The 13,997-nt window shown below is 50.4% G+C and overlaps 1 protein-coding gene across 1 annotated transcript in view; it reads left to right on the top strand.

Moving 5' to 3' along the window:
* Positions 1–13,282, top strand: part of ANKRD24 (ankyrin repeat domain 24) — a 31,110-nt gene extending 17,828 nt beyond the window's left edge. The window contains exons 14-20 of the mRNA XM_079961077.1: positions 376–474; positions 1,407–1,479; positions 3,322–3,443; positions 4,254–5,762; positions 7,730–7,894; positions 11,942–12,007; positions 12,639–13,282. Of these exons, the coding sequence (XP_079817203.1) occupies positions 376–474; positions 1,407–1,479; positions 3,322–3,443; positions 4,254–5,762; positions 7,730–7,894; positions 11,942–12,007; positions 12,639–12,716 (2,112 nt within the window). The 3' untranslated portion in view covers positions 12,717–13,282. The remainder of the gene's footprint in view (positions 1–375; positions 475–1,406; positions 1,480–3,321; positions 3,444–4,253; positions 5,763–7,729; positions 7,895–11,941; positions 12,008–12,638) is intronic.
* The last annotated feature ends 715 nt before the right edge of the window (positions 13,283–13,997 follow it).

Genomic DNA, 13,997 nt, shown 5'->3' with positions numbered 1-13,997 from the left:
GGGTCATGTGGCCAGCAGGACTAAGCCGCTTCTGGCGAACCAGAGCAGCGCATGGAAACGCCGTTTACCTTCCTGCCGAAGGTTGATCTACTTGCACTTTGACATGCTTTCGAACTGCTAGGTGGGCAGGAGCAGGGACCGAGCAACGGGAGCTCACCCCGTCATTGCGGGGATTTGAACCGCCGACCTTCTGATTGGCAAGTCCTAGGCTCTGTGGCTTAGACCACAGCGCCACCCACGTCCCCACTTTTGGAAATGTACATCCAATTTATTAAAATACGAGTTAAAATACAGTTTAAAATGCAGACTCATTTTAATGGTAGCCCATAGATCAAACGTTTAAATGAATGGATCGATTTCTCTCTGCCCCACCAGGTGGAAGAGCTTCAGAAACAGCTGGAGGAGAAAATTGGGGAAAAGGAAAACCTTGGGAGAGAGCTGGCGGCTTTGCGGAGCCGTCTGTCATCTGTGGAGGTACCGCAAGCCATGTGCATTGGTGGGGTTTGAAATACACAGCAGACTCATGAAAACAACGGGTGTTATTTTCGTGGGTTTACCCCAATAAGAGCTTTGTTCCCTACGAGCCAATATCTGTGGTGGGATAGTTTTGACATCTGGATTTGCAGGGGGGCAAGCATCCCTGATAGTCTTGGTCAGGCTAGGAAACCTCGTTGGTCTAATAATAACAATAATTTATTATTTATACCCCGCCCATGTGGTTGGGTTTCCCCAGCCACTCTGAGCAGCTCCCAACAGGATATTAAAAACACAACAAAACGTCAAACGTTAAAAACTTCCCTAAACGGATGTCTTCTAAAAGTCAAATAGTTGTTTATTTCCTTGACATCTGATGGGAGGGTGCCATCACCGAGAAGGCCCTCTGCCTGGTTCCCTGCAACCTCGCTTCTCGCAGGGAGGGAACCGCCAGAGGTTCCTCGGGAGAGGGACCCCGGTGTCCGGGGTGGAGACGCTCCTTCAGGGATAGTGGGCCATTTAGGGCTTGAAAGGTCAGCACCAAACCTTTAATTGTGCCTGGAAACGTTCTGGGAGCCAATGTAGGTCTTTCAGGACCGGGGTTATATGGTCTCCACTCCCAGTCCCCAGTCTGGCCGCCGCATTCTGGATTAGTTGCAGTTTCTGGGTCACCTTCAAAGGTAGCCCCACGTAGAGCGCATGGCAGTAGTCCAAGTGGGAGATAACCTGAGCATTCACCACTCTGGCCAGACAGTCTGTGGGCAGGGAGGGTCTCATCCTGCGGACCAGATGGAGCTGGTAGACAGCCGCCCTGGACACAGAACTGACCTGCGCCTCCATGGACAGCTGTGAGTCCAAAATGACTCCTGGTCGTCTGGCCCTGCCTGAACCCCTCTTTTTTTTCTGCTTCCCCCTGCCTCTGCGCCACGCAGAACGAGAAGGAAAACACCAGCTACGACATCGAAACCCTTCAAGATGAGGAGGGAGACCTCCTCGAATTCCCAGGTATTGTTGTTATTAGTATTTAATCATCACATTTTCCCCCCTCGAGGACCTTATTTGAATATTATTTGAATATGCAGAATCGACAAAGAGGGCAGGCATTTGTGATGTTCTGTTACGTTCTCTCATGTTATTGTTATTTATTGGGATTCATGTGAAATGTGACTAATCAAATCGAAATCAGACTCTGCAGCGTGATGCATTGCACAGTAAATGTTGCTGAATTTATGTATAGGCTAGGTAGGCTGAGTGGGACGCAGGTGGCGCTGTGGGTTAAACCACAGAGCCTAGGACTTGCCGATCAGAAGGTCGGCGGTTCGAATACCCGCAATGACGGGGTGAGCTCCCGTTGCTCGGTCCCTTCTCCTGCCAACCTAGCAGTTCGAAAGCACCTCAAAGTGCAAGCAGATAAATAGGTACCGCTCCGGTGGGAAGGTAAACGGCGTTTCCGTGCGCTGCTCTGGTTTATCAAATTATATATTATTTATCAAATTATATATAGTGGCACCTTGGTTTACAACCATAATCCGTTCCGGACGTCCGTTCGTAAACCAAAACTGGTTGCAACCCAAGGCGCGCTTTCGCCAGTGGGGCCTCCAAAATAAATTTGTCCGTTATCCCCCCCAAAATGGGTTGTAATCCAAAAAAAAGTTTGCAAACCGGGACACACGCACTTCCGGGTTTGACGTGTTTGTAATCCAAAACGTGTGCAAACCACACTGTTTGCAAACCAAGGTACCACTGTACAAAGGGGGAAAATCAGATGGGGAAGCAATCTTGCGGCTATTTCTTAACTTCATGGTCACTAACGGCTCCGGAGAGAGGAGTTTTTTGAGATTCCAAAGAATCAAAAATGAATTAAGGGATACGATGTCTCAAGAGAGCATAGCTGTCAAGCGTCCCTTATTTGGCGGGACAGTCCCTTATCCCAGCACCGTTTCCCGCTGCTGTCCCTTATTGATGATGTCCCTTAAATTTCCCGGGTTTCAAAGGAAGCAGCTCCTCTCCCTCCCTATCTGCCGGCCAGGGAGGAGGGAGGCTCCAACTGTGTTGCTTGGCTGCGTTGCTCACCCAATAAGGAGTCTGAGAACGACTGGGGGGTGGAGCTTGCATGCCTTGTGCTGATCAAATCGGCCGCCTTGCCTGGGGACTCGCCTTTGCTCAGCGCTTCCCAGCGGAGAGGTGACGGTGGTTTCCCTTGCTGCATCCCCTTTGCCGGGTTGCTGCGCTGTGGGAACCACCGCTTGAGGCTTCGTTTGGCTGCTGGCTGGGCTTTCTGCCTTTAGCTCGGAGGGGCTCAGAAGTTGAACATACCTGTGCCCTTTGGAAAATCCCTTATTTTGGCTGCTGATCTCTTATTTCCGAGGCTGCTGGTCCCTTATTTTCAAATCTGTAAGTTGACAGCTATGCAAGAGACAAACAAATTTGGATGAAGACATTTTCTGATGTCCTTTAGAGGAGAAATTGTGAGTTGCCGAATTTTGAATACCCTCAGCTTCACTCACTTTTGTCTATAACAGGCACCCCCAACATTCAGCCCTCCAGATGTTTTGGGACTACAACTCCCATCATCCCTAGCTAACAGGACCAGTGGTCAGGGATGATGGGAATTGCAGTCCAAAACATCTGGAGGGCCGAAGGTTGCCTGCGCCTGGTCTACAACTCTCTTCCATTTTCTTCTAGTCGTGAAGTTTGGGGATTCAGAGGGACCTTGCAAGTGGAGCAGCTGAGGGCCGCTCTCCATCGAAATCCGGCCCTGCAAGAACCCTTGTCTGTGATTTGGTTCCCTGGGTTCCCTTGCTGCAGGATTTCAGCTTTTCTTTAAAGTTGCTCTTGTTTCTACAGGGGCTGAGCTTCTACTCTCGAAAAAGAGCTTGAGCGTCTCCACTGAGGAACTCCTGGCGACTTTGCAAGGACAGGTTGATTCCCTGACCCAGAAGAACAAGGAGCTGATGGAGAAGATACAGGTAAATGGAGAACTCCCTCCAGCTATAATAATAATAATAATAATAATAATAATAATAATAATAATCTTATTTATACCCCGCCCATCTGGCTGGATTTCCCCAGCCACTCTGGGCGGTTCTCAACAGAATATTAAAAATGCGATAAAACACCAAACATTAAAAGCTTCCCTAAACAGGGCTGCCCTCAGATGTCTTCTAAAAGTCAGGTAGTTGTTTATTTCCTTGACATCTGATGGGAGGGCGCCACCACCAAGAAGGCCCTCTGCCTGGTTACCTGTAATTTCGCCTCTCACAGAGAGGGAGCTGCCAGAAGGCCCTCGGAGATGGACCTCAAGTGGCCAGGCAGAACGATGGGGGTGGAGATGCTCCTTCAGGTCTACTGGGCCGTTTAGGGCTTTCAAGGTCAGCACCAACACTTTGAATTGTGCTTGGAAACGTCCTGGGGGCCAATGTAGGTCTTTCAAGACCGGTGTTATATGGTCTCCTCTCCCAGTCCCCAGTCTGGCTGCTGCATTCTGGATTAGTTGTAGTTTCTGGGTCACCTTCAAAGGTAGCCCCATGTAGAGCGCATTGCAGTAGTCCAAGCGGGAGATAACCAGAGCATGCACCACTCTGGCGAGACAGTCTGCAGGCAGGGAGGGTCTCATCCTGTGGACCAGATAGAGCTGCCCTGGACACAGAACTGACCTGCACCTCCATGGACAGCTGTGAGTCCAAAATGACTCCCAGGCTGCGCACCTGGTCCTTCGGGGGCACAGTTATTCAGGACCAGGGAGTCCTCCACACCAACTAACTTCCCATCTCCCGCAGGTCCTGGAGAATTACGAGAAGGACGAGAGCGACGCCGACATCTCAGCCGACTTCATCCCCATCATCCTGTACGACTCGCTCCGGTCCGAGTTCGACCGCTTGAAGGAGCAACACGCAGAAGCCCAGGAGGCCCTGAAGTCCGTTGACGGAGCTGGCGAGTCGTCCTGCAAGCTCATCCCTGCGGAGGCGTATGAGCAGCTGAAGGCCGACCATGAGAAGCAAATCCGGGCCCTCAAACTGGCTCTGGAGAAAAGCAGCTTCCCGGCCCTTCGGGGTGGCGGTGGGCCAGCAGCGGAGGGGAGCTCTGGTTTGGGGACGGAAGGAGACGGAAGCCAAGCAGAAGCAGAAGCAGAAGCCAGGAAGGAGGAGATGGAGGAGCTGGCCAAGGAGCTCAGCGCCACCCGGGAAAAATACCAGGCAGCCCTAGCAGAAGTGAAGCTCCTCCAGGAACAGATGGAGCTGGGTATCTTGTCTGTGGAGGAGAAGGAGCTGTTGGAGAGCTCCAGGACAGAGTTGGAGACGACGAAGACCGCCTTGCTCCAGGCTCGGTTGGACCTTGAGGAGCGAGATTGGAAGGTGAAGGATCTGGAGGGACGTCTGAGGGCTCAGGAGAAAGCAGCTGTGGAGGAGGACAAGGAGATGAAGGTCTCCTTAGATGAGGTCTCCAGAGAGAAGGAGGCCTTGCTGGCAAGGTGCGCTTCCATGGAGGACGAGGTGAGGGAGCTGAAGGAGAAGACCCGACAGCTGGAAGAGGAAGGGAGTCAGAGCCTGAGGGAGGAGGCCGGCAAACTGCGGAGCCAGCTGGATGGCCTCAAGGGGCAGCGCCAGGCGGCCGAGGCTGAGGCGGAACACCTCCGGAAAGGCCGCGAGGCACTGGCGGAGGAGCTGAAGTCCGCCAAGGAGGAGCTGGCGTCTCGACGGGAGCAGGAGGACGCGGCAGGCAAGCTGAGGACCTCCCTCTCCGAGGCGGAGAAGAGCCTCTCGGAGCTGAAGAAGCGCCATGAGGGCACCTTGAAGGAGTTGGCGGAAGCGCGGGAGGCGGCGGAGACCTGTCGGCGTGGGTCGGTGCCCCTCGCTGAACACGCCCGGGCCAAGGAGGCGCTGGAGGGGACCCTCTGGGAGCTGAAGGCCAAGTCGAAGCTTCTGGAGCAGGAGCTGAAGGCCAAGGACCAGGAGATCGTGGGACTCAAGGAGGAGCTGGAGGTGGTGCTGAAGGGAGCCGTCTCGAAGGAGGCGCACGAGGAGCTCCGCGCCCAGCTGCAGGCCGAGGCGGACGCCCTGAGCACCAAGCTGGCCGATTTGGGGCGCAAGCATGAGCGGACCTGCACCGAAGTCTTCCAGGTCCAGCGAGAGGCTCTCTTCATGAAAAGCGAGAAGCACGCGGCCGAGGCCCAGCTGGCGGCCGCTGAGAAGCAGCTGCAAGGCTTGCGGGCCGAGTCGGAGCGGATTCGAGAACTGCACAGCCACATCGAGGACTCGGCCAAGCTGGTCAAGGAAAAGGACCGCAAAGTGAGTGCGGACATGCATACGCTCTGAGGAGGAGCAGACACATCTGTTTGGGTTTGGGAAATAAAATCGGAAGGCTTCGTCTCTAGAAGCCCGCCAATATTCGAAAAATTAGAATACCGTGGGAAAGTTCCGTGATTTCAAGAATTCAACTTGAACGGTGAAACTAATATATGAGATCGACTCGTGACATGCAAAGCGAGATGTGTGTCTGCTTCTCAGAGGTCCAATCTCGTTCGATTTGCAATCCTTGTTTTGCTGATTTCCTTGAATATTCTAATTTTCTGAGATGGTTAATTTGGGGTTTTCACCAGCTGTACGCCATGATCATCACAATTATCACAAATCAAGGCTTGACATATCTCACTTTGCATGTCACGAGTCTGTCTCATATATTAGTTTCACCTTTCAAGTCGAATTCCTGAAATCAAGGAACTTTCCCACGCTATTCTAATTTTTCGGGTTTCACCTGTAGAACAAATCAAGGCTTGACACATCTCACGAGTCTCTCATGTATTAGTTTCACCTTTCAAGTTGAATTACTGAAATCAAGGAACTTTCTCATGATGTTCTAATTTTTCGAGTTTCACCTGTATTTATTTGGTTGGTTTTTCAAACTGAAATTTTGCAAATACAGTCATACCTCGGGTTACAGGCGCTTCAGATTGTGGTTTTTTTTGGGTTACAGACCCGCCCAAACTCAGAAGTACCGGAATGGGTTACTTCCAGGTTTCGGTGGTCGCGCATGTGCAGAAGAGCTAAATCACGCTTTGTGCATGCTCAGAAGTGCCAAATCGCAACCCACGCATGCGCAGATGTGCCGCTGCAGGTTGCGAACATGCATCCCACATGGATCATGTTCGAAACCTGAGCGTCCACTGTACAGTGGTACCTTGGTTCTCAAACTTAATCCGTTTTGGAAATTCCGTTCCAAAACCAAAGCGTTCCAAAACTCAAGGCGCGCTTTCCCATGGAAAGTCATGCAAAACGGATTAATCTGTTCCAGACTTTTAAACCCCTAAAACTGCCATTTAACATGGACTTCACTATCTAATGAGATCATCAATCCATAAAATAAAAACAATAATCCAGGCATAGGCAAACTCCGGCCGTCCAGATGTTTGGGACTACAACTCCCATCATCCCTAGCTAACAGGACCAGTGGTCAGGGGTGATGGGAATTGTAGTCCCAAACATCTGGAGGGCCGGAATTGGCCTATGCCTGCAATAATCAATGTGCTGCAGTCACAAAATCAATCAGTCCATCAGTAGCTGAACTGGGTTCTTCCGCACAGTCGCAAAAACAAAACGAAAAAGAGCCGCAGAAACAAAAACGTAAAATAAATAGCAAAAACAGACAGACCTCAGTGTAACACTCAAAACTGAGTATGTTCGGCTTCCCAAAAAGATTTGCAAACTGCAATGCTTACTTCCGGGTTTGCAGTGTTTGGGTTCCAAGTTGTTTGAGTACCAAGGTGTTTGAGAACCAAGGGATCACTGTATAACAAACATGAAACATAAAACCAAGTTGACAAAAATCTCCCGAACTTCCCTCCTCCCCTTTGTGGGTCCCTATTGCTAATCATTTCCTACCGGAATCTTTTATAATAACCCAAATCTTTTCATCTCTCCACTGTGTCCAAAATTTGACCTTAAACTACAAGTATTATTCCAACGCTGCTAACTTTTGTCTACAACTACGGAAAATCAAATGTCCTGTACACAAATTTTGCACAGTTTCCATACCAAAGCTAGCAAGAAGCTGCACCCAGGAACCCTTGCAAAATATTTGCAGCAGCTTACGGATTCGCAGTCGGGGGGGGGGGGGAGACGCAGCACGAAAGGAAAATGGGCTTGGACGGAGGAGGAAATACCAAAACAACTTTAGTTTTGCGATGCTCTTTGATTGGGGGGAAACGTCGGAATGGGCGGGCACTGGGAGAATAAATTGCCTCTTTGCTGCCTTGCAGATCACGGAGCTTTCCAAAGAAGTCTTCAAACTCAAGGAAGCCCTGAACGACCTCTCGGAGCTGTCGGGCGAGGCTTCGGCCAAAGCCACCTCACCAAAGGTGGAGTCGCGGCAAGAGGTTGCTACTCTCCAGGGCCGAATCCGAGATCTGGAGCAGCAGTTGGCCGTGAGTATTTCATGGGGGCCAGCTTGTGGGGGAAGGGGACGATGGGGGCCATCCCCTGTTGTTGTTGTTGAGTCGTTTAGTCGTTTCCGACTCTTCGTCACCCCCTGGACCAGAGCACGCCAGGCACTCCTGTCTCCCACTGCCTCCTGCAGTTTGGTCAAACTCACGCTGGTCTCTTCGAGAACACTGTCCAACCATCTCGTCCTCCGTTGTCCCCTTCTCCTTGCGCCCTCCATCTTTCCCAGCATCAGGGTCTTTTCCAGGGAGTCTTCTCTTCTCATGAGGTGGCCAAAGTCTTGGAGCCTCAGCTTCAGGATCTGTCCTTCCAGTGAGCACTCAGGGCTGATTTCCTTCAGAATGGAGAGGTTTGATCTTCTTGCAGTCCATGGGACTCTCAAGAGTCTCCTCCAGCACCAGAATTCAAAAGCATCCATTCTTCGGCGATCAGCACAGCTGACGCAAATATTCATTCTCGGCCACGGCGGCATCTTGTAGCGGTGAGTTCTGCCGGCTAGCCGCCCATCGTTAAAAACGACTAGTTCATTCCCCGAAATTCGGCACACGGAGTCTTACCGAAAACACGACGTGATTTGGCCGGCCTGCCCGAGTAATCTGCGTGGCGGATCCTTGCCTGTGATGTCACAGTCCCGAGACCTCTTGCCAAAAGGCTTGGCTCTGTAATTAATCCTGGCCGATCCAGATTAATTCCTGCATGATGAGTCAGTGTTTGGGGAAAGTAATCTGGGTTTACGGGATTAATTACGGAGCGAGCCAAGGGGAGTTCATCTCTCGCTGACGTCCCCAGAATATCGTTACACGCAACTCCTGTTATAGGAAAAGTTCAGGGTCTGCTTTGGTAGCCCAGCTCCTCAGTGCCCCCTAAGTCAGAAAAGAATGGATGGAGGCAGAATCCAGTGAAAACAAGGAAGATATTTATTTTTCTGTTGCAACTGAGTTCAGCCTGCCCCCCCTGCAAACAGGTGAGCACCCAGAGCAAAGGTCTTTTAAAAGACTTTCAAAATTGCCCAGCCCTGAAATCGCCCAACAAGTATCATACACAAGTAACATACCCTCCAACATTTCTTCGATGAAAATAGGGACGTCCCATTGCATAATGATAATTTTACTCTTTATACACCTCCCGCCATCTACCTGGGTTGCCCCAGCCATTCTGGGCGGCTTCCAACATATATGAAAAGCATAATAAAATGAAACATTTTAAAAAAAAACACTTCCCTATACAGGGCTACCTTCAGACGGCTCAGGGGTCTCCATCCCCTCCAACGTTTCTCCTGTGAAAATAGGGACGTCCTATTCCATCCCCTCCAACGTTTCTCCCCTGAAAATAGGGACGTCCTATTCCATCCCCTCCAACGTTTCTCCCGTGAAAATAGGGACGTCCTATTCCATCCCCTCCAACGTTTCTCCCCTGAAAAGAGGGACATCCTATTCCATCCCCTCCAACGTTTCTCCCCTGAAAAGAGGGACGTCCTATTCCATCCCCTCCAACGTTTCTCCCCTGAAAAGAGGGACGTCCTATTCCATCCCCTCCAACGTTTCTCCCGTGAAAATAGGGACGTCCTATTCCATCCCCTCCAACGTTTCTCCCGTGAATATAGGGACATCCTATTCCATCCCCTCCAACGTTTCTCCCGTGAAAATAGGGACGTCCTATTCCATTCCCTCCAACGTTTCTCCCCTGAAAATAGGGACGTCCTATTCCATCCCCTCCAACGTTTCTCCCGTGAAAATAGGGACGTCCTATTCCGTCCCCTCCAACGTTTCTCCCCTGAAAATAGGGACGTCCTATTCCATCCCCTCCAACGTTTCTCCCCTGAAAATAGGGACGTCCTATTCCGTCCCCTCCAACGTTTCTCCCCTGAAAATAGGGTCGTCCTATTCCATCCCCTCCAATGTTTCTCCCCTGAAAATAGGGACATCCTATTCCATCCCCTCCAACGTTTCTCCCCTGAAAACAGGGACGTCCTATTCCGTCCCCTCCAACGTTTCTCCCCTGAAAATAGAGACGTCCTATTCCATCCACTCCAACGTTTCTCCCCTGAAAATAGGGACATCCTATTCCATCCCCTCCAACGTTTCTCCCCTGAAAATAGGGACGTCCTATTCCGTCCCCTCCAACGTTTCTCCCCTGAAAATAGGGACGTCCTATTCCGTCCCCTCCAACGTTTCTCCCCTGAAAATAGGGACGTCCTATTCCATCCACTCCAACGTTTCTCCCCTGAAAATAGGGACATCCTATTCCATCCCCTCCAACGTTTCTCCCCTGAAAATAGGGACGTCCTATTCCGTCCCCTCCAACGTTTCTCCCCTGAAAATAGGGACGTCCTATTCCATCCCTTCCAACGTTTCTCCCGTGAAAATAGGGACGTCCTATTCCGTCCCCTCCAACGTTTCTCCCCTGAAAATAGGGACGTCCTATTCCATCCCCTCCAACGTTTCTCCCCTGAAAATAGGGACGTCCTATTCCGTCCCCTCCAACGTTTCTCCCCTGAAAATAGGGTCGTCCTATTCCATCCCCTCCAACGTTTCTCCCCTGAAAATAGGGACGTCCTATTCCATCCACTCCAACGTTTCTCCCCTGAAAATAGGGACATCCTATTCCATCCCCTCCAACGTTTCTCCCCTGAAAATAGGGACGTCCTATTCCGTCCCCTCCAACGTTTCTCCCCTGAAAATAGGGACGTCCTATTCCGTCCCCTCCAACGTTTCTCCCCTGAAAATAGGGACGTCCTATTCCGTCCCCTCCAACGTTTCTCCCCTGAAAATAGGGACGTCCTATTCCATCCCCTCCAACGTTTCTCCCCTGAAAATAGGGACGTCCTATTCCATCCCCTCCAACGTTTCTCCCCTGAAAATAGGGACGTCCTATTCCATCCCCTCCAACGTTTCTCCCCTGAAAATAGGGACGTCCTATTCCGTCCCTTCCAACGTTTCTCCCCTGAAAATAGGGACGTCCTATTCCGTCCCCTCCAACGTTCCTCCCGTGAAAATAGGGACGTCCTATTCCATCCCCTCCAACATTTCTCCCGTGAAAATAGGGACGTCCTATTCCATCCCCTCCAACGTTTCTCCCGTGAAAATAGGGACATCCTATTCCATCCCCTCCAACGTTTCTCCCGTGAAAATAGGGACGTCCTATTCCATCCCCTCCAACGTTTCTCCCCTGAAAATAGGGACGTCCTATTCCACCCCCTCCAACATTTCTCCCCTGAAAATAGGCACGTCCTATTCCATCCCCTCCAACGTTTCTCCCCTGAAAATAGGGACGTCCTATTCCATCCCCTCCAACGTTTCTCCCCTGAAAATAGGGACGTCCTATTCCATCCCCTCCAACGTTTCTCCCATGAAAATAGGGACGTCCTATTCCATCCCCTCCAACGTTCCTCCCGTGAAAATAGGGACGTCCTATTCCATCCCCTCCAACGTTTCTCCCCTGAAAATAGGGACGTCCTATTCCATCCCCTCCAACGTTTCTCCCCTGAAAATAGGGACGTCCTATTCCACCCCCTCCAACATTTCTCCCCTGAAAATAGGGGTGTCCTATTCCATCCCCTCCAACGTTTCTCCCCTGAAAATAGGGACGTCCTATTCCATCCCCTCCAACGTTTCTCCCCTGAAAATAGGGACGTCCTATTCCATCCCCTCCAACGTTTCTCCCATGAAAATAGGGACGTCCTATTCCATCCCCTCCAACGTTCCTCCCGTGAAAATAGGGACGTCCTATTCCATCCCCTCCAACGTTCCTCCCGTGAAAATAGGGACGTCCTATTCCATCCCCTCCAACGTTTCTCCCCTGAAAATAGGGACGTCCTATTCCATCCCCTCCAACGTTCCTCCCGTGAAAATAGGGACGTCCTATTCCATCCCCTCCAACGTTTCTCCCCTGAAAATGGGGACGTCTTATTCCAGGGGTCAGCAGACTTTTTCAGCAGGGAAAAGCTTAGAATTTGAGAGCTTAGAATTCTCACAACGATGGCTTGGGGACGTGGTTCCCGGGTTTGAAACCTTTTTCCATTCTGCTTGCAGGAGGCTGAACGACGGCATGGCAATGTCGTTTCTTTGTACAGGGGACACCTTCTCTATGCCATCCAGGTGAGTTTACCTGCCAGGTTGCGGGATTGGGGCTGGGTATGTTTGGGGGCGGACAGAGGCTTGGAGGGCAACCTGGAGGGAGACTTTGTCCATACAGATCCTCCTTAATAATAATAATAATAATAATAATTTATTTATACCCCACCCATCCGGCTGAGCTTCCCCAGCCAACTGAATATTAAAAACACAATAAAGCATTAAACATTAGAAACTTCCCTAAACAGGGCTGCCTATGATTCTAAATAATAATAACAATTTCAAATAACAATAATTTTAAATAATAATAACTTTAAATAACAACAATAATTTTAAATGATAATAATTTTAAATGATGATGATGTTGATGATAATACAATGGTACCTCAGGTTACATACGCTTCAGGTTACATACTCCGCTAACCCAGAAATATTACCTTGGGTCAAGTACTTTGCTTCAGGATGAGAACAGAAATCGTGCTCCGGCGGTGCAGCAGCAGCAGGAGGCCCCATTAGCTAAAGTGGTGCTTCAGGTTAAGAACAGTTTCAGGTTAAGAACGGACCTCCGGAACGAATTAAGCACTTAACCCGAGGTACCACTGTAATAATAATAATAATAATAATAATAATAATAATAATATTTCTCTCTCCCCAGGGACACATGGATGAGGACATTCAGAGAATCCTCTTCCAGATTCTGAAGATGCAAAGACTCCAGGAACAAGGCAGATGAGATTCGGGAAAAGAGGACCGCCCATTTCAAACCGGGGGGGCTTTTCCATATTGGAGAACTGCTATCTAGAGAACTCCCTTCCTTTCACGCCAGCCGGCCAGCCCTGCACTGCAGCACAGCCCCTGCCCACTCCCTTCCCCTGGAACGCAAGCCGCCTGCCTCGCCTGCTCAAGAGTCTTCCTGAACCCCTATCCTCACGGACTTTGCCTTTTCTGTCCTCGGGGACGGCCTGCGGGGAAGACTTTGCCCCCCACTTTGCCTCCCCCATCACCACCTTCAAAGGGTTTAAATGGGCCGTTCCAGCAGGCGGAAATCCACCAGGTTTAACTGTCCTCCATCACTGCACCTCCCTTCTGGGCAAAGCCGCACCTGTGGAACATCCGCCTGCCGCCACACTGTGATAGCCCATGCTTCAGATGGGACAGGTGCTTGCGGGGTTGGGCAGAGGCCGTTTCTCGCCAGGGGCAGCGTGGCGTAGCGGTTAGAGCCTCTGGGCGACGGAAACCGGGATCAAATAACCCTTTCACTCGCAATGCTCACCGGGCCAGCCTCTCTCTCTCTCTCTCTCTCTCTCTCTCTTCCTTCCTTCCTTCCTTCCTTCCTTCCTTCCTTCCTTCCCTCCTTCCTTCCTTCCTTCCTTCCTTCCTTCCTTCCTTCCTTCCTTCCTTCCTTCCTTCCTTCCTTCCTTCTCTCTCTCTCTCTCTCTCTCTCCCTTCCTTCCTTCCTTCCTTCCTTCCTTCCTTCCTTCCTTCTCTCTCTCTCCTTCCTTCCTTCCTTCCTTCCTTTCTTCTTCTTCTTCTTCTTCTTCTTCTTCTTCTTCTTCTTCTTCTTCTTCTTCTTCTTCCCTTTTAAACTCTGCGATTCACACTTCCCAGGGCAGGAATATAGGGTTTCTATATTTCAAAAAGCAAAAAACCACGACATCGCAAGAGCTGTTGAGCTTTTATTTTCTTTTAGGAAAACCCCAAAGATTTCTGTTTTGTTTCGTTTGCTGTATGATTCATGAAAATGAGTGGATTGATGGAGTCAGTAAAATACAGGTTGCCAACTCCTTTCCTGGATCTGCTCCTGTGCACTCGAACAGTCGGGGAGTTGGCAACCCTCATTGATTGATTGATTTTTTATTTTGCATTAAAAGACGAAGAAATAAACTCGGTTTGGAGTCCACAAATATTTGGAGTGGGACAGCTGAATATCTGGTCTGCAGGCCATGGCTGGGGGACGGGAGTCAGGGTCACAAGCATGGGGGGGGGAATGGGGAGGGGGTCTACGTTAACGTCG

Source organism: Podarcis cretensis (genome assembly GCF_951804945.1).
Source record: "Podarcis cretensis genome assembly, chromosome: 18".
Taxonomy (NCBI): domain Eukaryota; kingdom Metazoa; phylum Chordata; class Lepidosauria; order Squamata; family Lacertidae; genus Podarcis; species Podarcis cretensis.
This window is presented reverse-complemented; position numbering and strand designations above follow the sequence as displayed.